The following is a 17,989-nucleotide window of genomic DNA, read 5'->3' as shown; positions in this document are numbered from 1 at the left end:
ATTAGAGGAACCGTGACTTCGGTTTGATCTAAAGATTGAAAAAAGCATGGAGCTAAGATATGTTTAGATGCCCAGCTAGATTATCCACATGAAAACTTAAGATGAGTGCAAAGCATAACTTGAAGCTTTTATTTGAATTTAGAACAGATGGGAGGATGAAAATAAGCAGGAGCAAACAGGCAATTCATTCAGGAACCTGAAATTTGATTGATACAAGAAAAGACCTTTTAGAAGAATTGCATTATCTCGTACGAAACCATGGCTGTTGAACACAGTTTTACATGGTACTACACTAACATGCCATTCCAGATGCAAATCCCGTCCAAATGCCACACACTATAAATAATTTTTTTTTCTCCGGTTTTCTCGGCTCTAAGACTTCGGTAACCAAGCCAAATCCAAGTAGAAATTTAATGCTGAACATGAACCTGTACCACTTAACAAAGTGGCACACCTTAAAAGAAGACCTGCAGTAATAGAACGATGTTAGATCATGAGGCATCTGTATGGGAAATAATGGGCAGGCAGAAGGAATGTCATGTAACTATAAGATAATCCTCTTGAATTAGCAAAAGATAGCCTTGGCTTGTTTCTGACATTTAGCAAGATTATGTATTTGATCAACCAGGTACCTTGTAAACCACAACATATCTGTGGTTCCCAATATCAGTTCAAATGAATTGCTTCAGAAACTCTGTTGCCACCAGACGTCCTCGTGTGTTTACTGATAGTTTCAACTCACTGATTTCCTTGTCAATGTCCTATATCAACAAAATTAGAGGTCAGAACAACATCAAAACAAGAAAGACATGCTGAATCAAACGAGAAGGGTCATGCTTACTAGAAACACCATGATCATATACATATAATCTAAACAACATGACTGTATTGTCAACTGTTGATGGCATAGGATGTGAAAAGTACAGGGCATATCTAGCTAACACAAGAATGTCTACCTTGCTTGTGCAAGTGATCTCCTGTATCATCTGACTCAAACAACATAAATGAAGTTGTTAATGAAGCATTTTCAGCCCTAGCAACTAGAGAACATATGAGTAACATAAAATCCAGATGACTGGAATTGCCCCTTGCTTTTTTTGTATCATTGTTAAGTTATTTATTTTATTATTTATGAAAACTTTTAAGTAATCTTGTGGTAGTAAATATTATACAAAATTCGTTCAGATTACATTCATCAACTTAAACATGCTCGCATAGTTTGATTGAAGAAGAAAGATTCTTTCAGATGATTCAAATTTCTTGTTTAAATATTTCAAACATGCAAGGTTTCACTTTTAAACAAGGGTTCATACACTAAATCATGCATTGCTTGTAGATGGTATCAAACTTCTGTTAGACAATATTATTGGCTGATATGTTGTGCGTATATGAATCTAACGGCTCAATAAGGAACTATATTATTTTTTTATTGGAAAGGAGGATAGACCAACCAAATTTTGATAAAAGAAGGAAGTACAATAATTAAAATCCAACTATATTATTTTCATAAGCAGTTATTTGGTAAAAAGTAAAATTGATGAAATCAGAGAACCATGTATTTAACAATTCAATGCCTAATAGTACTATTATGTTTTACGTAGCCTTAACCATCAAAACCATGTTTCTTTTAAAAACAAAAAAGGAAAAAATATTAAGTTCTCCAATGCAACAGGTCCCACATAAAATCATCTCAAACTTGATGGACAACATTCCACATAAGGGCCAATGCAGCGGAATGAACTTCAATGATGAGCAAAAGAAATTTTACCTCCATAAATTGCACAATGAAATCTATTAGTTTATGCTTGTGCATATCCTCGCAATGATAGTTTGTTATAAGAAAACTAATATCATAACCCTGTAAAAGAACACCCAAAGAATACTCATGTTATATATTTTTATTTGGGGAGAAAACTATAAGATCAAAGATCTATGAAAATCAATACTGAATAGTATATGCAGCTGGAGAACTTAAATGAAATCTAGAAAATATTTCTGATGAGCTGTTGGACAGTAAACAAGGGTGAAGAAATAATCTAGAAGCTTTGAAATGTTCTCAAAAAGAAAGCCCTAGTAAAGTGTTCACAGGATTTCCAATTTTCAAGTTTCAAACTTGCATAAATGATGAAAAATTAAGACATTGCATATGTTTCACACATGAAGCATGCTGAAATACTAAACAATATTCGCTTAAACTGCAAAATAAATTTGTTCTCATTCATATATTTAGGGATCAAACAGACCAGGAAAAAATTCAATCTAATGATTGTGGAAGGAAGAAAGATCTCCTATACATTGATAAAAGTGGTCGGATTCCTTAAATTAGGCCCAGCTGTGAGTATTTCTATGGCAATAAGGTAGAGATGGGCCATGAATCACAAGGTAGTTTCAAAGTGCCTGCAACTTATATGGTAATAAGGGGCTACTCTTCATTTAAAGAATTTCTATTTTGTAGATGAGTAACCTAAATTCATTAACTCATAAGATTATTTGTGAATTATCCACAACACAAAAAAAAGAGTACCCTGTTGAGATTATTTGTGGGCAATTTAACTCACTCTTTAAAGTCATCACTTTTAACAAGTCTATAGAACAAAACTGCAAATGAGAGTAAGATAGTCGGCCACAATTGTGCAATGTTATGATGTCAAGACAAAGTTGTGATATAATACAAACACGCCAAGTCCAGGGTTGATCCCATGAATGGTATAAAATATTGAATGTAATGATGGTCCAACACCAAAATAAAAGGATTTTGGTCGTACAGTGTACATTTCAGATTTATTTTATGATTTTGGAGATCACCTTAATGGTGATAAATGTGAGGGCCTGGTCCATTGACCAGCCCACACATAAATTAGGCTTGTGGGCCGGCCCACAGAGACCAGGGCCCATTAGGGGCTGAGCGTGCCCTGTTGGACGCAGAAGAAGGAGAAGAAGACTCCGCTTCCTCTTCTGATTTCGGCGGGATCGAAGGCCATCCGAGTTCATCTAGAACTCAGAGACATCATCTATCTAATCCTACTCCCCTTTAAGGCCCTCCAAGACGGTGATCGCATCTCTCTCTTCTCTCGCTTCGAAATCGTGATTGCCCGTCATTGTGCTCGTCGGAAATCGAGGTTGCAGACGCCTCTGGAGCAAAGGTAACACTCTGATCTTCTTCCCCTTTCCTTCTTCTTTCCACAACCCAGAATCGCGGCTACCAGCCAAAAACTCGGCTGAAAATCGACCAGCGATACCGCCTCTTCTTCTTTCCTTCTTTCCACGACCCGAAAATACCCTATTTTTCTCCCATTTTGGTCAAGTTTTTCTTCCCCTCCGGCCACCAATGCTGCTGCCTCTTGGTGCCGGACCTCCGGTTGAGTTCCACGGCCTCCCTACTCTCTTCCATGATGGATCCATGGCCGCCGGTAAGCGACCAATGGCCAAAAATCAAAGGTACAATTTTTCTATTTTTTGGACCTTTTTCTTAAATTTTTTCGCCAGCCAGGCACCGTCGTCGACCGTCACCACCGTCGCCAGCCGTCACTACTGCCGGCTACCACCTTGCCGGACCACCATGATTACAGCCACCAGCCACTCCCCCTTCCTCCTCTATTTTACCAAGAAAGAAAGAAAGAAAGAAAGAAAGAAAGAAAGAAGAGAAGAGAAGAAGGGAGGAGGAAAGAGAGCCCATCCCTCTTTCTCTTTTTAGGAGACCTATAGATCCCAGTATAGGGTCTTGTCGACCTAATCTATGAACCCGAGTTGACTCCTGCAAAGGGCTCTAATCTGCCATGATGCCTGGGTCGCCTACTGGATCGATCACTCCAACCTTTTTAAGTGCCCATGAGACCCACTATTGATAAACCCTGTCAAATGACCTTGGTCCTAATCAAGTCTGTGCCTCATGATTCATTAATCAAGTTGCTTAGACCTGACCTAACCGGGCTATCGCATGTTCGACCAACCGCCACCTTTTTTTGTTATTTTAATACTATTAAAGTTATCGAATAGAAATTAATCTTACTTTTATAAGTTTAACAGGTTCGATTAGTGAAGTTTGAAGGTCTAAGGCGAAAGAGGTAAGTAACCCTAACACTCCTTATTAATTTTCAAATTTTTACTTATTTTTTGGTATTATGAAAATACGAAAATAGTATTACATGTTGATGATATCATGTTTTCTTAAAATCAAGGATCAAGCATACGATATTATGAAACTCATGATTTATTATGAAATAATGGTTCCATACTTATTTCACCGTTACGCACTATTTATAAACTAAGAACTCCATATTTATGAAATTTGTATTTTGTTATGAAAAAAATAATTTCATGATTATTCTACTATTAAAGGTTTAATTATGGGCTACAAACTCTTGATAGTCTTTTAGTGATTTATTGATGTATGATTTAAGACAATATGATTTAAAGAAATATAACTTAAGAATAAGAAATGACTATGGGCTCTCGAATAGCTATGTACGGTTCTCGCCAGGGGGTTATAGTAGCTTGGCATATGGCTCTCACCAGCAGGTTACAGTAGCCTGGCATACAGCCACTGCCAGCAGATTATAGTAGCTTGGCATACAGCCCTCACCAGCGGGTTATAGTAGTTGGCATGATATTGATTACGGCCCTGTCACGGGTATAAAGTGACCTTAGCATTTAGTCTGAGAGAATTATTATAAATTATAATATAGCAAAATAGCAAATAATTTATGACTTTGTAAAATTAGCACGATTTATGATTTTGTTTATACATTGTGAACTATATTTATATAATTTGCATAATTTATGCATATGAGCATGATTGATTTATGATTATATTGTTATTATGAAATGTTCTTTTTTTATGGTAGAAAGATAACGTCTCTTATTCTTCACGAATAGAAAGATAACATACCTTAGCTCTCAAAATGGTGATTTTGCAAGAGATCTATTATGATATTATCATATTGATACTCTGAATAACAGAATTATTTCTTGAACTCAAACTAGGTTTGACTCAAAAAAATGAAGTCATGTACATGATAGATTACAATTACCATAAATGTTCATGCATATGCAAGAGCATATATACACTATCCATGTTGCTTAATCAAAACGAAGTCATTTCGACATCTTGTCATATCATACACAAATGTCCATATCCATATTAATCACATTATAACAAAATATATACAACACTGGATTTTAAAATGATAGATAACACTGGAAACCTCATAAAACATTACTATAAAGAGCAGTAAACATCTTTTACAGAGAACAATTATGCAACTAATGTAATTGAGCATATTCAAGTTTTATCTTAAAGCGAACTAACATAAAAAGAATACCTGCACTGGCTTTCTTCTCAAAACTTGGAATGCCTCTGCCCTCATTGATAAAAATCTAAGGAATTTCTTGGCAAGTATGTTCTCAAGCTCATCCGCCTGCTTTACCTGTACAGGAAACAGAGACACATGAACATATAGTGTATGTTTGCAAGATTGTGTGCAATCTTATGTGCTTGTACACAAATGTGTCATTTTCTGCCTGCATAGATGATTTTTTTTTTTTTCAGAACCAACCCAAGTATAGTAAATGATATAAAATTCAACATGCCAAACAGTTTTGAAATGACAAACCTTGGAGAAGAAAATGTAATCTTAGGAATGATATTAATTCGACTATACGAAGGAATAACTTTAAACAAATCTGTTGCAATAGAAAAGATTTTAAGGCAATTTAACTACCTTAACAGTAAGCCTATGTCAAAACCATATGACCCTAATTTGCATCTTAAGAAGAATTTAGGACAATTCATATCACAATCAGAATATGGTCAGATAATTAGATCTTTTACTGTATGTGCACATGCCTCAACAAGACATATAGTAACAGCCTAACAGGTTCTGTTCATGAATATATTAGCACAATCAGTCATGTCCGCAGGTAGGTGCATCACATAGAGTTCAAGGTTAGTTACATAAAGCACTTGGGCTTGCATGCTAACAGACAAGTTGTTCAAGATGACTGATAACAAGCAAGACGAGTATAGTCCTATGCTAACACAACAAACAGAGCAGCATTGACAAAGTAATGAGAGGTACACAAGGATTACTGACACAATCTAAGCCTGCAAGCAAGCAACAGCATGATATGCAGCCCTATCTAATGGTGGATTATGATAAGTGCAGTCAGTCATCTATAGAACCCTCCAAGAGTACATGAACATACATATTACTGTTTCCTTCTCATTCCCATTCACTATTGAGATATAATGCATGGAACTGGAGTAAAAGTAGGCACCAGTATAAAAAAAAACATAAATTTCTAATTCTTGGATATGTATTTGACCTTTTTGCTAAATCACTGATAGATGAGCTGGTAGCATAGAGCATCTGTATGGGATCTATTTTTTCTCTAACCAAACCAAAATATTTTGAAGTATGATTGATTACGCGACTTTGCAAAACAAGGACTGATCTTTCATCATGTCTAGATGAAGACAGTATTATCAACTATTTGTCTCTTCTAAGATAGGTGAGCTGGAAGATGAGAGAAACAAACATAGAAGCTTGTAACCTAAACATGATGACAAATTAGAAGACCTTTTGGCTTAATTTGGGCATCTTCTATAATAATGAGTTTAGCAAGTGAAGGATAGTACTTATTTTCCATTCATTTAATTGTAACTTAACGTACTTTTGCATTTATATAAACCAAGATTCGGCACATGACACAAGTTAGTTGTTTGACGAATTTTTAAGATGTCTCATGATTTTTCAATTAGGCATGTGTTTATCAATTAAGCAATGGGAGCCCCCTAGCTTATGCATGGACCAACAATTTCTATTTCTTAGAGAAAAAGTCATAAAAGTGAGCTCACATACATACAAATATCAACTACAGAGAAAAGTTTAATTCTAACAATAGTCCAGATCAATCTTATGATCACATTTATTAGTTCAAATCCAAAACTAAAGTTCTCAAATTTGCTGAAATTATGCTATGAGTTTAGTTGATTAGGACAAATTATCATCCCAATGTCGGATGAAATACAAGAAAAGCAGGAGTTATTACAAAGAAAAAAGAGTTAGAAATATTATTTCTTTTGAAAATCTAATTATAGAGCAGCAATAGCACCTTCATTGTAGTTCAAATAGACGCAGTGACTTATTGTCATAGAAGGAATACGATTCATCCTCAAATCTTTTTTTCAACAAAGATAAAGAATAGAAAAGGCTCTTCCATATTTAAGGGAGAAAATTGAGAATGAAGGGTTATTGGTTGGATGACCAATTACGTGGACCCCATAAATCCAATGTACCACCCAAGGCCTGTCGAACCATCCCGAACTGGATAGTTCAAAGCGTATCGAATCAGAGCAGTTAGGAATCCCGATGGTTCAGCCACCTGAGTCAGTCCCAAATCAAAACGAGCCTGGGTCAAACTCCTTATAGCGATAACACTGCACTCTGCCCTTATCTCTAGACTTGGATCTTGACTGTGCACTACCAAATCCTATCTCTAGTGATCTTCCTATTGCTACCAACATGGTACTTGAAGAACCCACCTTACAACTCTTCCATCGAGCCTTGTCAGTAAGCAATACCAACACCACAAAATCCATGTTAAAAACCATTTCACCTCTGAAGTTGATGGTCAGATCATCCGATGAATCAGGCATCAAGCTAAGCAATATGGCTGCTTTCTCATCACCTTTGATCACGACCTCAACCGTTGCTAACGAGCTAACATGTGTTCTTATTTGGCAACAGAGCTCTTGCAATGAAGCTCCCCTCTGCATCCTCAAAATGTACAACTGCCTTTGACAAAAAATCTTATTTGGCATAAATTTTCCCTCATACATACTCCTCAACTTTTTCCACAGTCATTTCTCTAGGGTCCACTTTTTTTCTAAGAACCATGCTTGAACGGTTGAACCTATGCTAAAAGTCAGTGCCTTACTCCAATGGGTCCACTTGCCACACATACTCGACACACCACGGCCACCACGACTTAGCTTTACCAGCTAGCATGTTACCGTTCTTCCAAAAAGCTACCAATTTGAGTATCTTTACAGGTTCTAGAGATTGCCTGGGATTGTCGACCATCAGCGCTGACACCACTAGTTGGGGAGAAACAGGGAATCCCAAGTCCAACCAAGGGAAGGCCTTGATATACAAATCAGAACCCAATACAGTTTAAAAGCTTAAGCTATTAAGTTTTGGGCCCCATCATCTATGTGAAGTCATCGACCTCTCACTAATTATTCCATGTGAGACTAAACTTCACATATAATCCTCAATATATTATTCTTTCACCTGTCCCTCACCCTTTCTTTCCTTCTATTTCTTCTCCTAATCTTCCTTTTGTTTCTCCATTGCCTTCTATCTTTTGTAGTACTTCTCTTTGTTTTCATCTCTTTCCTCTTTGCCTTGGCCAAATCACTCTTACACCCCTTAAAATTGCAACAAATTTCCACTCTTATCTTCTTCAAAGAATAGCAAAGAGACATTCTTTTATGCAATGTAAGCTCATTTATTGTGATATTGAATAATAAAATTGAAACCTATTTAGTCATTGCAATTGCGTTACATAAGATTGATGTAAAAATAGGTGTAAATGATCATAGCTATCTATCTCAATTTTCCTTTGAGATCCAAATAATCATATAATGGTTTTTGACTTAAACACCAGCATTAATGTCCATGCAAAATTGAAGCAATATCTTTGCTTTAGAGCACAAAATAGAAAATCAATAAGTAAAAGTGACTCACAGGATACCCATTATCTTCATTACCTTCATGCTTATACGAATAGAATTGATGGATGTCTCTATCAAACACTTTTCAGCCTCATTACGACATATCAAGACCTGCAGTAGAAAGCACAAAAAAATGAGTACTTCATAAATGATTGCACATTTTAGAATCTTTATCTCTAGCATGAATAGCTTGGACTAGATTTTCAAAGGTTCAAGGATCCGAGATATCAGATTCCATTACTGCTGCAGATGTTGCATTCTCTTACCAATACAACTCGGTTCTTGGAGAACCTTGCTTTTATTATCTAGCAAATAAAGAACATGAAGAAAATCGAAGAACGAAAAAACATTAAGTAGAAACACAAGCTTTGCCTAAAACTAGTAGTGATAAAGAAAAAGGAACCAAGAACAGTTAAAGAGGGCAAACCAGCATCTCGAGCACATTGAATAAGCTAGTGTTGAAAAAAGAGAAAGGATTTAGTCAATTTTAGGGCATCTTTTAGCGATCTGTTCTTCAGAAAATATCTGATATATCATCATCCTCCATCATACTGTTCCAAATGGACAAACACCATCTCATGGGTTCATTATCTCCTCTACATGATAGACTAATGTCATATTGCATTAAATGCTGTGAGCATAATATCGAACTTAAACCATTCGATGACATTTATGTGAGCTCTATAACATCCATCACAAGATAGACTAGACTAAATGGCATCAGCCATCAATGTTCCCTTAAAACTCACAAAAGGCTGCATACGTTTCATAATGAAAGCTATTTACCGTGATACTGTGTCTCAAACAGTGTTACAGATGATAGATTATTCAGATTCAAGGCCTAAAACAATCATCAATTATGTATCTCAATCAAAACCTTCATTGGAAAAATAATAAAGAAAGACATGAAAAAAGAATACAATAAAGAACTAGAAGAGAGGGAAAGAAGGTATCAAACAAAATAGAAAAAGGTCATCCAGATCTATTTAGTATATGTGGTCCTCATTTCACATTTGCATGGGAAGCACTTCATGGGTAAAATGACATTGATGCCCCCAACAACCAGCAAGCTCTCATATGGTAACATTAAGTTTATGATGAATTTCTATAACTTAATCCCACAACATATATATGGCTCGATTATTAAGATGTGTTAGAAATTAAAATTAAATAAATAGATATGTCAGACATATGATGTGTACTGCCACACATTCTAAACCTGTAGTTGGGAACAGGGGATATCCATATATTCAAACTTGTAAGCCAAAACTGATGGGGGACAGCTGATTAAAAAAAAGAAATTCAGAAGGGGAAGGAGGAGGGAGGAGTCTGGAGTCCACCAGATGCCAGAACAAAGTCCATTCTTTAATCCAAATATTCTAACCACAACAATAGACATGAGGGTCTCATATATAGCCCTCTTTGTAACTGCCCATGATTCCCACAAAACATCATATAACTACCCATGATCCCCACAACATAGCTAAATACAGTCATAACAAGTCAACAACTAACAAGGACGAAAATACATAATAAATAAACCAAAATACATAAGAAATAAAACTATGGCAGCCAAAGTGCTATGCACGCCGGCGACGCCTATACACATGCTGGAAACGGTGGTCTGTGTCCCCACCAACTCCCCTCAGCTGAGAGGAGTTCGCCTCTGGCGAAACGGAGGTCTGGTAATGCTCCAACAGGTCTGAAGCTAGTCGCTGAAGCTCATCTCTGCTAATCCAAGTATCATCTGACGGAGGTCGACCATGCCACCTGACCAGATATCGCTGATATCCACCATTCTGTGTACTGACAATCTGATCGTCCAAAATCTGTTCCACTGTGTCTGTGATCTGCGGAGAAATAGGTACAGGAGGCAAGGCAGGAGCAGGAAATAGGGTCTCAAAGTTGGATGTGAGGTCAGTGTCAGGCTCATTGAATGGGTCAGTAGGAATAGTTGTCGGACCTCGGTAGGCAACTAAGTCTTCTACATTAAAAACTGGATTAATCCCAAAATCACTTGGAATATCCACCACATATGCATTAGATCCAACCCGTTTCAGAATTTTGTATGGACCCATACTTCGGGCGTGCAATTTCCTAACGGCTCCTGGTGGAAACCGTTCAGGTCTGATTCTGATCATTACATCATCACCTGCTCGAAATTCTTGATAACGTCGACGTAAGTCAACGGCCGTTTTATATCTCGCATTGTTGATTTCAATTTTCTTCTTAATTTCTTTATGTAAATTTTGCATGTGTTGCGCAAAGGATTCAGCGGTCTCAGAGATTCTATTGTTAGGGGCTACTGGGATAAGATCAACAGGTTTTCGCGGTACATAACCTAAGACAATTTCAAAAGGGCTCAAGCCAGTGGTCCTGTTTACAGAGCTATTGTAGGCGAATTCAGCTATGGATAGAAGAAGATCCCAATTACCTGGGTGGTCACCTACTAAACATCGTAGAAGGGTTCCTAGACTGCGGTTGACCACCTCAGTTTGCCCGTCTGTCTGAGGGTGATAGGCTGTGGAATATTTAAGCTTAGTACCCATAAAGTTCCATAGGGTCTTCCAAAAATAACTAACAAATTTGACATCTCTATCAGTCACTATCGAGGCTGGAAGCCCGTGGAGCCTAACGACCTCATCAAAGATAATCCTCGCAACTTTGGAGGCATCAGAAGTCTTGGAAGTGGGTAGAAAATGTGCCATCTTAGAGAACCGATCCACTACCACGAGAATGGAATCATGCTTACTTCTAGTCTTTGGCAATCCTAGCACAAAATCCATACTAATATCCTGCCAAGGACGATCTGGGACAGGAAGGGGTGTATATAAGCCAGTGTTTTGTTTGCGCTGTTTGGATAGATGACAGGTACGACACTGACTAACAATTTTTGCAACATCCCGTTTTAAGCTAGGCCAATAAAATCTTTGTTCGACCATATCAATGGTCTTATTTCTACCAAAATGGCCAGCTATTCCTCCCGCATGAAGTTCCCAAACAAGAAAATCTCTAAGGGATGTTTGAGGGATACATAGCTTGTTTCCTCGGAACAGAAATGCATCAACCACAAGGTAATCACTATTGTCCCTGGTGTGACTTTCTAACACACTAGCATAGATCTCAGCGAAGTCTGGACAAGTTGCATAATCGGCAATCATACGATCAAATCCAGTAACCTTGATGCTTACTGACAAAAGTAGTGCGACACGTCGGCTTAGGGCATCAGCTGCCTTGTTGTCAATTCCTGCTTTATGACATAACACGAAGGTGTATTCTTGAAGAAATTCAGCCCACTTTCCGTGTCGTGAACTCAATCGTTTCTGAGAATTCAAGTACCTCAAAGCTTCATGATCAGAATATAATACGAACTCTTGAGGTAATAGATAGTGACGCCAGTGACGCAGCGCTTGTCCACAATTATTAATCATGACATTATCCCCAGAACTTTCTAATTTACATACAACCAAAGGTGATTCCGCGACTTCATCAGCACATAGGGATTAAAATAAATGTCCACCTTTTACTTTTGCTAAGCTAAATGAAACAGCTCTTGACTCTATTATGAAGAAGTTTGAAGTAATCCAAATACAAAAAGAAAAAAAGCTACTTATATACTGTGAATGCCACTGTGCTCATGCCCACAGCGTGCTGGCCTGGACCACATGTTGGTACAGTACAACATAGTGCACAGGACTTGAACTTGCATCGCACTATATCCTCGTATATGTTGACTTTAAAGAAAATACCACAGCATTATGTGACCAAAATGACATAATTATACTCCTACGTAGACGTGCAAAGATGGGTATGCAACCCGAGCAGCAATTCTAACCTTGTTGAACCCCTGGTGAGATGCACAACCTTTGCAAAACCACCACTGATAAATAAGTTCAAGTTAACAAGGAATTTTTAAAAGTCAAAAACTGCAATTCTGAAGACATGTCAGAAAAAACAGAACATCTAACAAATAATGTCAATCAAACAATTGACACTTAATTTGAATCTGCTCTCTTCTGTGAAGCACCATGCTTTTTGGTGATTCATCAAATATGATTGATTCTAACAATGAGCAACAGAACTAAATTGGACATAAGCTAATCATCTGACCAAACTTTTCTTTTGAGGAATATTTTGGGCATGCCACCACTAGGGTTCAAACCCTAGACCTTTCCCAAGAGAAGGGAGATACCAACCAGCTAAGCTAAGGTTGGCATATGACCTCATGAGTGGCATAGAGTTGAAAAATGCAGTCTAAGCAGAATAATATAATATCAAAACCTTTGTGATCACTACATAATATAGATAATTGAACTGGCCATCCTTCTTAGACCATTCTAAAAAGGTCCATTCTTTACAAAGAATGAAGCAAGAAAGAGAAGAGCAAAAAAAAGAAATTCAACTAGCACTTGTAAAGGAGAACACACAAAGTTTTCATGTTAAAGCAGGAAGATGGTGAGGAATACAAAACAGTGCAAGTTGTGATTTTGATAACTGACCTGAAATGATCAGGATTCTATAATGAGATCATGAAATAGTCTATGTCAGAGTTGACAAACAGTACATAAAGTGCCATACCAAAAGAATTATTGGTAGGCAAAATATTTCACAACATTCTAGAAACAAGGAAGTTTTTTTTCTATTAAACAACTAAAAAAGAATAGCACATATATAAGAATTCTGGCCATGGTACAGCGTACCAACCCGAACCGAGCAGTACAGAGTATACCGTACCGGTTCAATATCGGTATCCGGTATGGATAGCGTACCGAGTGTAAAATTTCATACCGTACCAACACTGTACTAGTGTGGTACCGGTACGGAGTCCGGTACCGAGACAGTGCACCATGATTCTAGCCATGTCAAATGCTCTAAAATAATGTGTCTTTTTTTTTCATAATGTACCAAAATTCTTACCGGATTCAACAAAAGTTCTGGGCTTGTCCTGCAAAAAGTAAAAGAAAGATCAGACCCTTCAGAATTTAGTTCAGAAATGAAACAAGTCCCAGAGCACATTCACTACCATGGCATGTGAATGATCAATCATTCAATCCTAGTTCAAGAAGCAGATCATCAAGATTAGAAAAAGATGCATGATCTCAAAATAAAATTTATAAATGAGGAGGATAAAAGAGGAAATAAAGTATTAGACCCATGACTTCCATCAAACAAATATTTGATCAAAATGCTGCATGCATGATTTCCTCTTTTTTTGGCTTATAAATAAGATGCAGAATAAATCCATGCGGCTCAAAAACAATGCAAACCTTTCAGAACATTCAAGCAAAGATCAAGATGATGTGTTACATATAAAGTGATGCAAATCTTAACCAACAAGCCTTGTCCCATTAGTAATGGATTGATCTTTACATATAAAGGTATGAACCATAGTTTGCCAGAGTTTCAGGGCCATCTCTCAAACTTATCTTAGCCCGATAGTGCCAAATTTTAGCCAAAACCAACCTGTCTGCTGAATTCCTAGCCAAGTTCAAGCTTAACCAACAACAAAAATGTATAGCCATGAAAACAACAATTTCATCATTAGGTAATACAAAACACTTTTTTGCCCTTGTCATTAATTTTCTGCAGATTCAATCTGGTCTTTTGAAATGTAGAGTAAAAAACATGAATTCATCAAAGAAATACATCCATTTAGAGGCAAAAGAAGCAAAGAGAAGAAAAAAAAATCGTACAAAATTCCAGAGCAATCAAAACTTACTTTAGTTCAACCTCTGGCTTGTTGTGTCTTTCAACTTCTTGACAAGGGAAATTCTATAACAGAACCAACCAAATACATAATTAATGATAATTATATGCATTGGATGAAACAACAAGAGGAAGTTATTCCGCAAACTTTTTTAGTAATGGAATCAGTTTTCTGATTAGGTTTAGGCATCAAAATAGACTATAGGAACACGCACAGAGCACACTTAAAAGTTAGAAACATACGGCAGTCATTTTAAATTTCTATGCTTGATGCTTCCTGCTTTTTCTATCATTAGCAAACAGAGTAACATGATATTTTCTAATGTCTCCCTATATGAAGGGGGCACTCCAATCATCCTACATATTTGCAAATATTTCAGAATGTTGTCTTTCCAAAAAAAACCATGGAATATTTCTGCACAATCTGAAGTTGTCTATTTTGACAAAGAGCTATCAAGTGTGAGAACTCGCGCTTAAAAAAATATTCGTTCAGCTTGTCTCCTGATTTGACAAGTCAATAAAACCTCCAAATAACAAGAGAACCTCTTTGGACACAAATGCTTTAACCCCATTCAGCAACTAGTCCCCGTACACGGTTGTTTTCATCTTTTAGTTTGGTTTCTTAAGCATAATTCAACCATAAGCCTTCCTTTTATCATCCATTTATCTACCCTCCTCTCCACTGATCATCTTTCTCAGTGCCATCCCCTCCTTTGACAAATACCACTAAATTTTGCATTGTGTGCCTTTATTTTGTCCCTCCTTCTTGTCATCCCTTATTTCATTTATTTTCGTATTTTGTTAACCAAAAAAAGCATCTTGGTTCCTGTGATAGGTAATTCAAGAAAAGACCATCATCTATACCAATAATTTATGCACTTATTAAGAATCATCACCTCATAAAGCTCAGCATGCCCACCAAGCACCAGAAAATCTCTGGTACAACTTTCACCCGCCTCACCCTCTCCTATCTCCATCCAAACCCCTATCTCACTCTATGACCAAAACTCTCAAACTTTACATTCTAGACTCACATAGGGAATCAGCTTCTCCCCTAACATTAACATCGAGGTCAAACCCCTCTCCTTCTGCATCCGTTGTGTGATCGTCATCAATGTTCCATTTTTATATCCCTGATTTCCTTATCTTCGACAACATATTGAATTTATTAAAAATACACAAGGATGTGCCAAGAAAGTACAATCCCTTCACCAAGCAAACAACAGTTATAGATTATAACTCCAAATGCCCCATAAATCACATCTATGCTCATTTATAATTCTTTTATCTTCGACTCCTAAACTCATTTAAGCCAACAATACTTAATTCCCGAAAATATTCTTTTCAAATTTTGCCAAAATTGTGAATTCATGAACCTTTGCAAGTCCCAACTACAAGACTACAAACTAAGGTGAAGCTATATTCAACAATTCCCTCTACAAACTAAGGGATCACATTATTTTCAGCATAAAAAAGTAATTTTTTTAATCAAGAAATGAAGAATATGTGGAGTGGAATACCTGCAGGCACATTGCAGCCTCCAGGGTGTTCCGGATGCACGTCAGATACAATCGAAGCGTGTTCGCCTGCAAATTACGTTACAAAAATGTTTAAAAAATCAACAAAAAGGGCAATGAGATTACTAATTTCAATTCGACAATTGGTATACTGAGAATTTTATCTACGAAAAGAGATCAAGAAGCTGGGAATTTGGATCAAAGCATGCCGGATATAGAGAAGGCGCTTCCGATCGACTGGGGAGAAGAAGGCTAAAGTGAGAAGGGAGAAGATTAGAGCCATTTGGGTGAGAAGGGGAGAGTTTCGACGGGGGAGGAAGAGAGGTGAGCGGATTCGGCTTACCATCCTCCGAGCTGCAGTAGCGGCGGATCGGTTACACCGCTCGGTGCCTCCAGGTTGAGGGCTGGCGAGTAGCCTGAGCAGATATATATATATTAATATTCTAATGTGCCTGCATGCAACCAGGGGATGTAGCTCAGATGGTAGAGCGCTCGCTTAGCATGCGAGAGGTACGGGGATCGATACCCCGCATCTCCAAAAGAGATATTTTTTTTTTAAAATTTATTTTGTCTCGTATTCTCTTTTGGACATCAAGGATACCTTTTTTTTTTTTTCCCTTGACTTATAAATAGAGAAGGAATTCTTTTTACAAAAAGATTTGCTTGGTGCTCTTTATAAATTCCTGATCATTAAAGCAATAGCATGATGCATGTCGAAGTTATTAAAGCCAATAAAAGACCCTTCTCAAACCGATCAGCTCGGTTCGACCATCATTAGCTGTTGGTATTCACTGAATTGGTCTGTTGCAAACTCCACTACCTCTCTCTCCTTATCCACTTTGTTGTATTGTCTTTTCCATCTCACCATTGTTCTTTTCTTCCCCTTCTTGCACTCTAAATGCCAACATCGATCATCCCTCTCCTATGCTAGTCCCTTGATTTTAATTATAACCTTAATGACAACAAGTCAAAGAGATCATAATTTGATGGCTAATTCGATGGACTCCAATAAAAATATTGGCGATGATTGCATAGTGTTTATGTAGTATTTAGCTAATGATGGCACTCGAATGATACGTACATATTTTAACCACATGGCAAGACCAAGATAATATAATAATGAGAAGCCTTGAGCCAAACATCCTAAACTATAAAGATAACTTAAAGGCCGCAGTCTGAGGTACGGGGATCGAAACCCCGCATCTCCAAAAGAGATTTTTTTTTTTTCTTAATTTATTTTGTCTCGTATTTTCTTTTGGACATCTAGGATATCTTTTTTTTCCCTTGACTTATAAATAGAGAAGGAATTCTTTTTACAAAAAGATTTGCTTGGTGCTCTTTATAAATTCCTGATCATTAAAGCAATAGCATGATGCATGTCGAAGTTATTAAAGCCAATAAAAGACCCTTCTCAAACCGATCAGCTCGGTTCGACCATCATTAGCTGTTGGTATTCACTGAATTGGTCTGCAAACTCCACTACCTCTCTCTCCTTATCCACTTTGTTGTATTGTCTTTTCTATCTCACCATTGTTCTTTTCTTCCCCTTCTTGCACTCTAAATGCCAACATCGATCATCCCTCTCCTTTGCTAGTCCCTTGATTTTAATTATAACCTTAATGACAACAAGTCAAAGAGATCATAATTTGATGGCTAATTCGATGGACTCCAATAAAAATATTGGCGATGATTGCATAGTGTTTATGTAGCATTTAGCTAATGATGGCACTCGAATGATACGTACATATTTTAACCACATGGCAAGACCAAGATAATATAATAATGAGGAGCCTTGAGCCAAACATCCTAAACTATAAAGATAACTTAAAGGCCGCAGTCTGAGCACTAATTAAAAAAAATAGACTGCATAAGATTGAAGATGGCTTAGCACAAGATTTGTCACTTCATAGACTAAGTAAGAATAACATCTATCAGGATAAGTTAAACAACTATTAGGGGCAAGCCGAATGAAGGCTAGCTATGGCAAGCTTTAAGGCTAACCAGGTATGATGATTTATGGGAGCCCCTT

At 37.1% G+C, this 17,989-nt stretch overlaps 1 protein-coding gene and 1 non-coding gene across 4 annotated transcripts; one reads left to right on the top strand and one right to left on the bottom strand.

Moving 5' to 3' along the window:
• Positions 1-156: 156 nt before the first annotated feature.
• On the bottom strand, positions 157-16,384 carry ARPC4 (binding protein). 3 transcript variants are annotated; one of them, XM_008796377.6, is made up of 9 exons: positions 16,304-16,384; positions 15,964-16,029; positions 14,457-14,509; positions 13,655-13,682; positions 8,774-8,848; positions 5,322-5,426; positions 1,769-1,858; positions 633-761; positions 157-467 (listed from the first exon to the last, which is right to left on the bottom strand). In XM_008796377.6, exons 1-8 carry the CDS (start codon positions 16,304-16,306, stop codon positions 672-674), a joined length of 510 nt encoding a protein of 169 aa, XP_008794599.1. In that variant the 5' UTR covers positions 16,307-16,384; the 3' UTR covers positions 157-467; positions 633-671. The 3 variants fall into 3 exon arrangements, with proteins under 3 accessions (XP_008794599.1, XP_008794601.1, XP_008794600.1); XM_008796379.6 differs by lacking the exon at positions 16,304-16,384 and adding an exon at positions 16,170-16,296; XM_008796378.6 differs by lacking the exon at positions 16,304-16,384 and adding an exon at positions 16,113-16,251.
• A 41-nt stretch (positions 16,385-16,425) lies between these two features.
• On the top strand, positions 16,426-16,498 carry TRNAA-AGC (transfer RNA alanine (anticodon AGC)). Its single transcript has one exon. It is a non-coding gene; the product is annotated as a tRNA-Ala (tRNA).
• Positions 16,499-17,989: the final 1,491 nt, after the last annotated feature.

The sequence above is a fragment of the Phoenix dactylifera genome, chromosome 11 (genome assembly GCF_051530095.1).
Source record: "Phoenix dactylifera cultivar Ajwa chromosome 11, Ajwa_hap1_PhDact_Kaust_v1.1, whole genome shotgun sequence".
In the NCBI taxonomy this organism is placed as follows: domain Eukaryota; kingdom Viridiplantae; phylum Streptophyta; class Magnoliopsida; order Arecales; family Arecaceae; genus Phoenix; species Phoenix dactylifera.
This window is presented reverse-complemented; position numbering and strand designations above follow the sequence as displayed.

What these genes read in the sequence shown, in the direction of transcription:
- ARPC4 (XM_008796377.6), bottom strand. An exon ending in AAGCCAGAGGTTGAACTAAA is followed by an intron (nt 13,683 to 14,456) that starts GTAAGTTTTGAT and finishes TACTTTTTGCAG; the next exon opens with GACAAGCCCAGAACTTTTGT. An exon ending in CTATTCGTATAAGCATGAAG is followed by an intron (nt 5,427 to 8,773) that starts GTAATGAAGATA and finishes TTTCCTGTACAG; the next exon opens with GTAAAGCAGGCGGATGAGCT.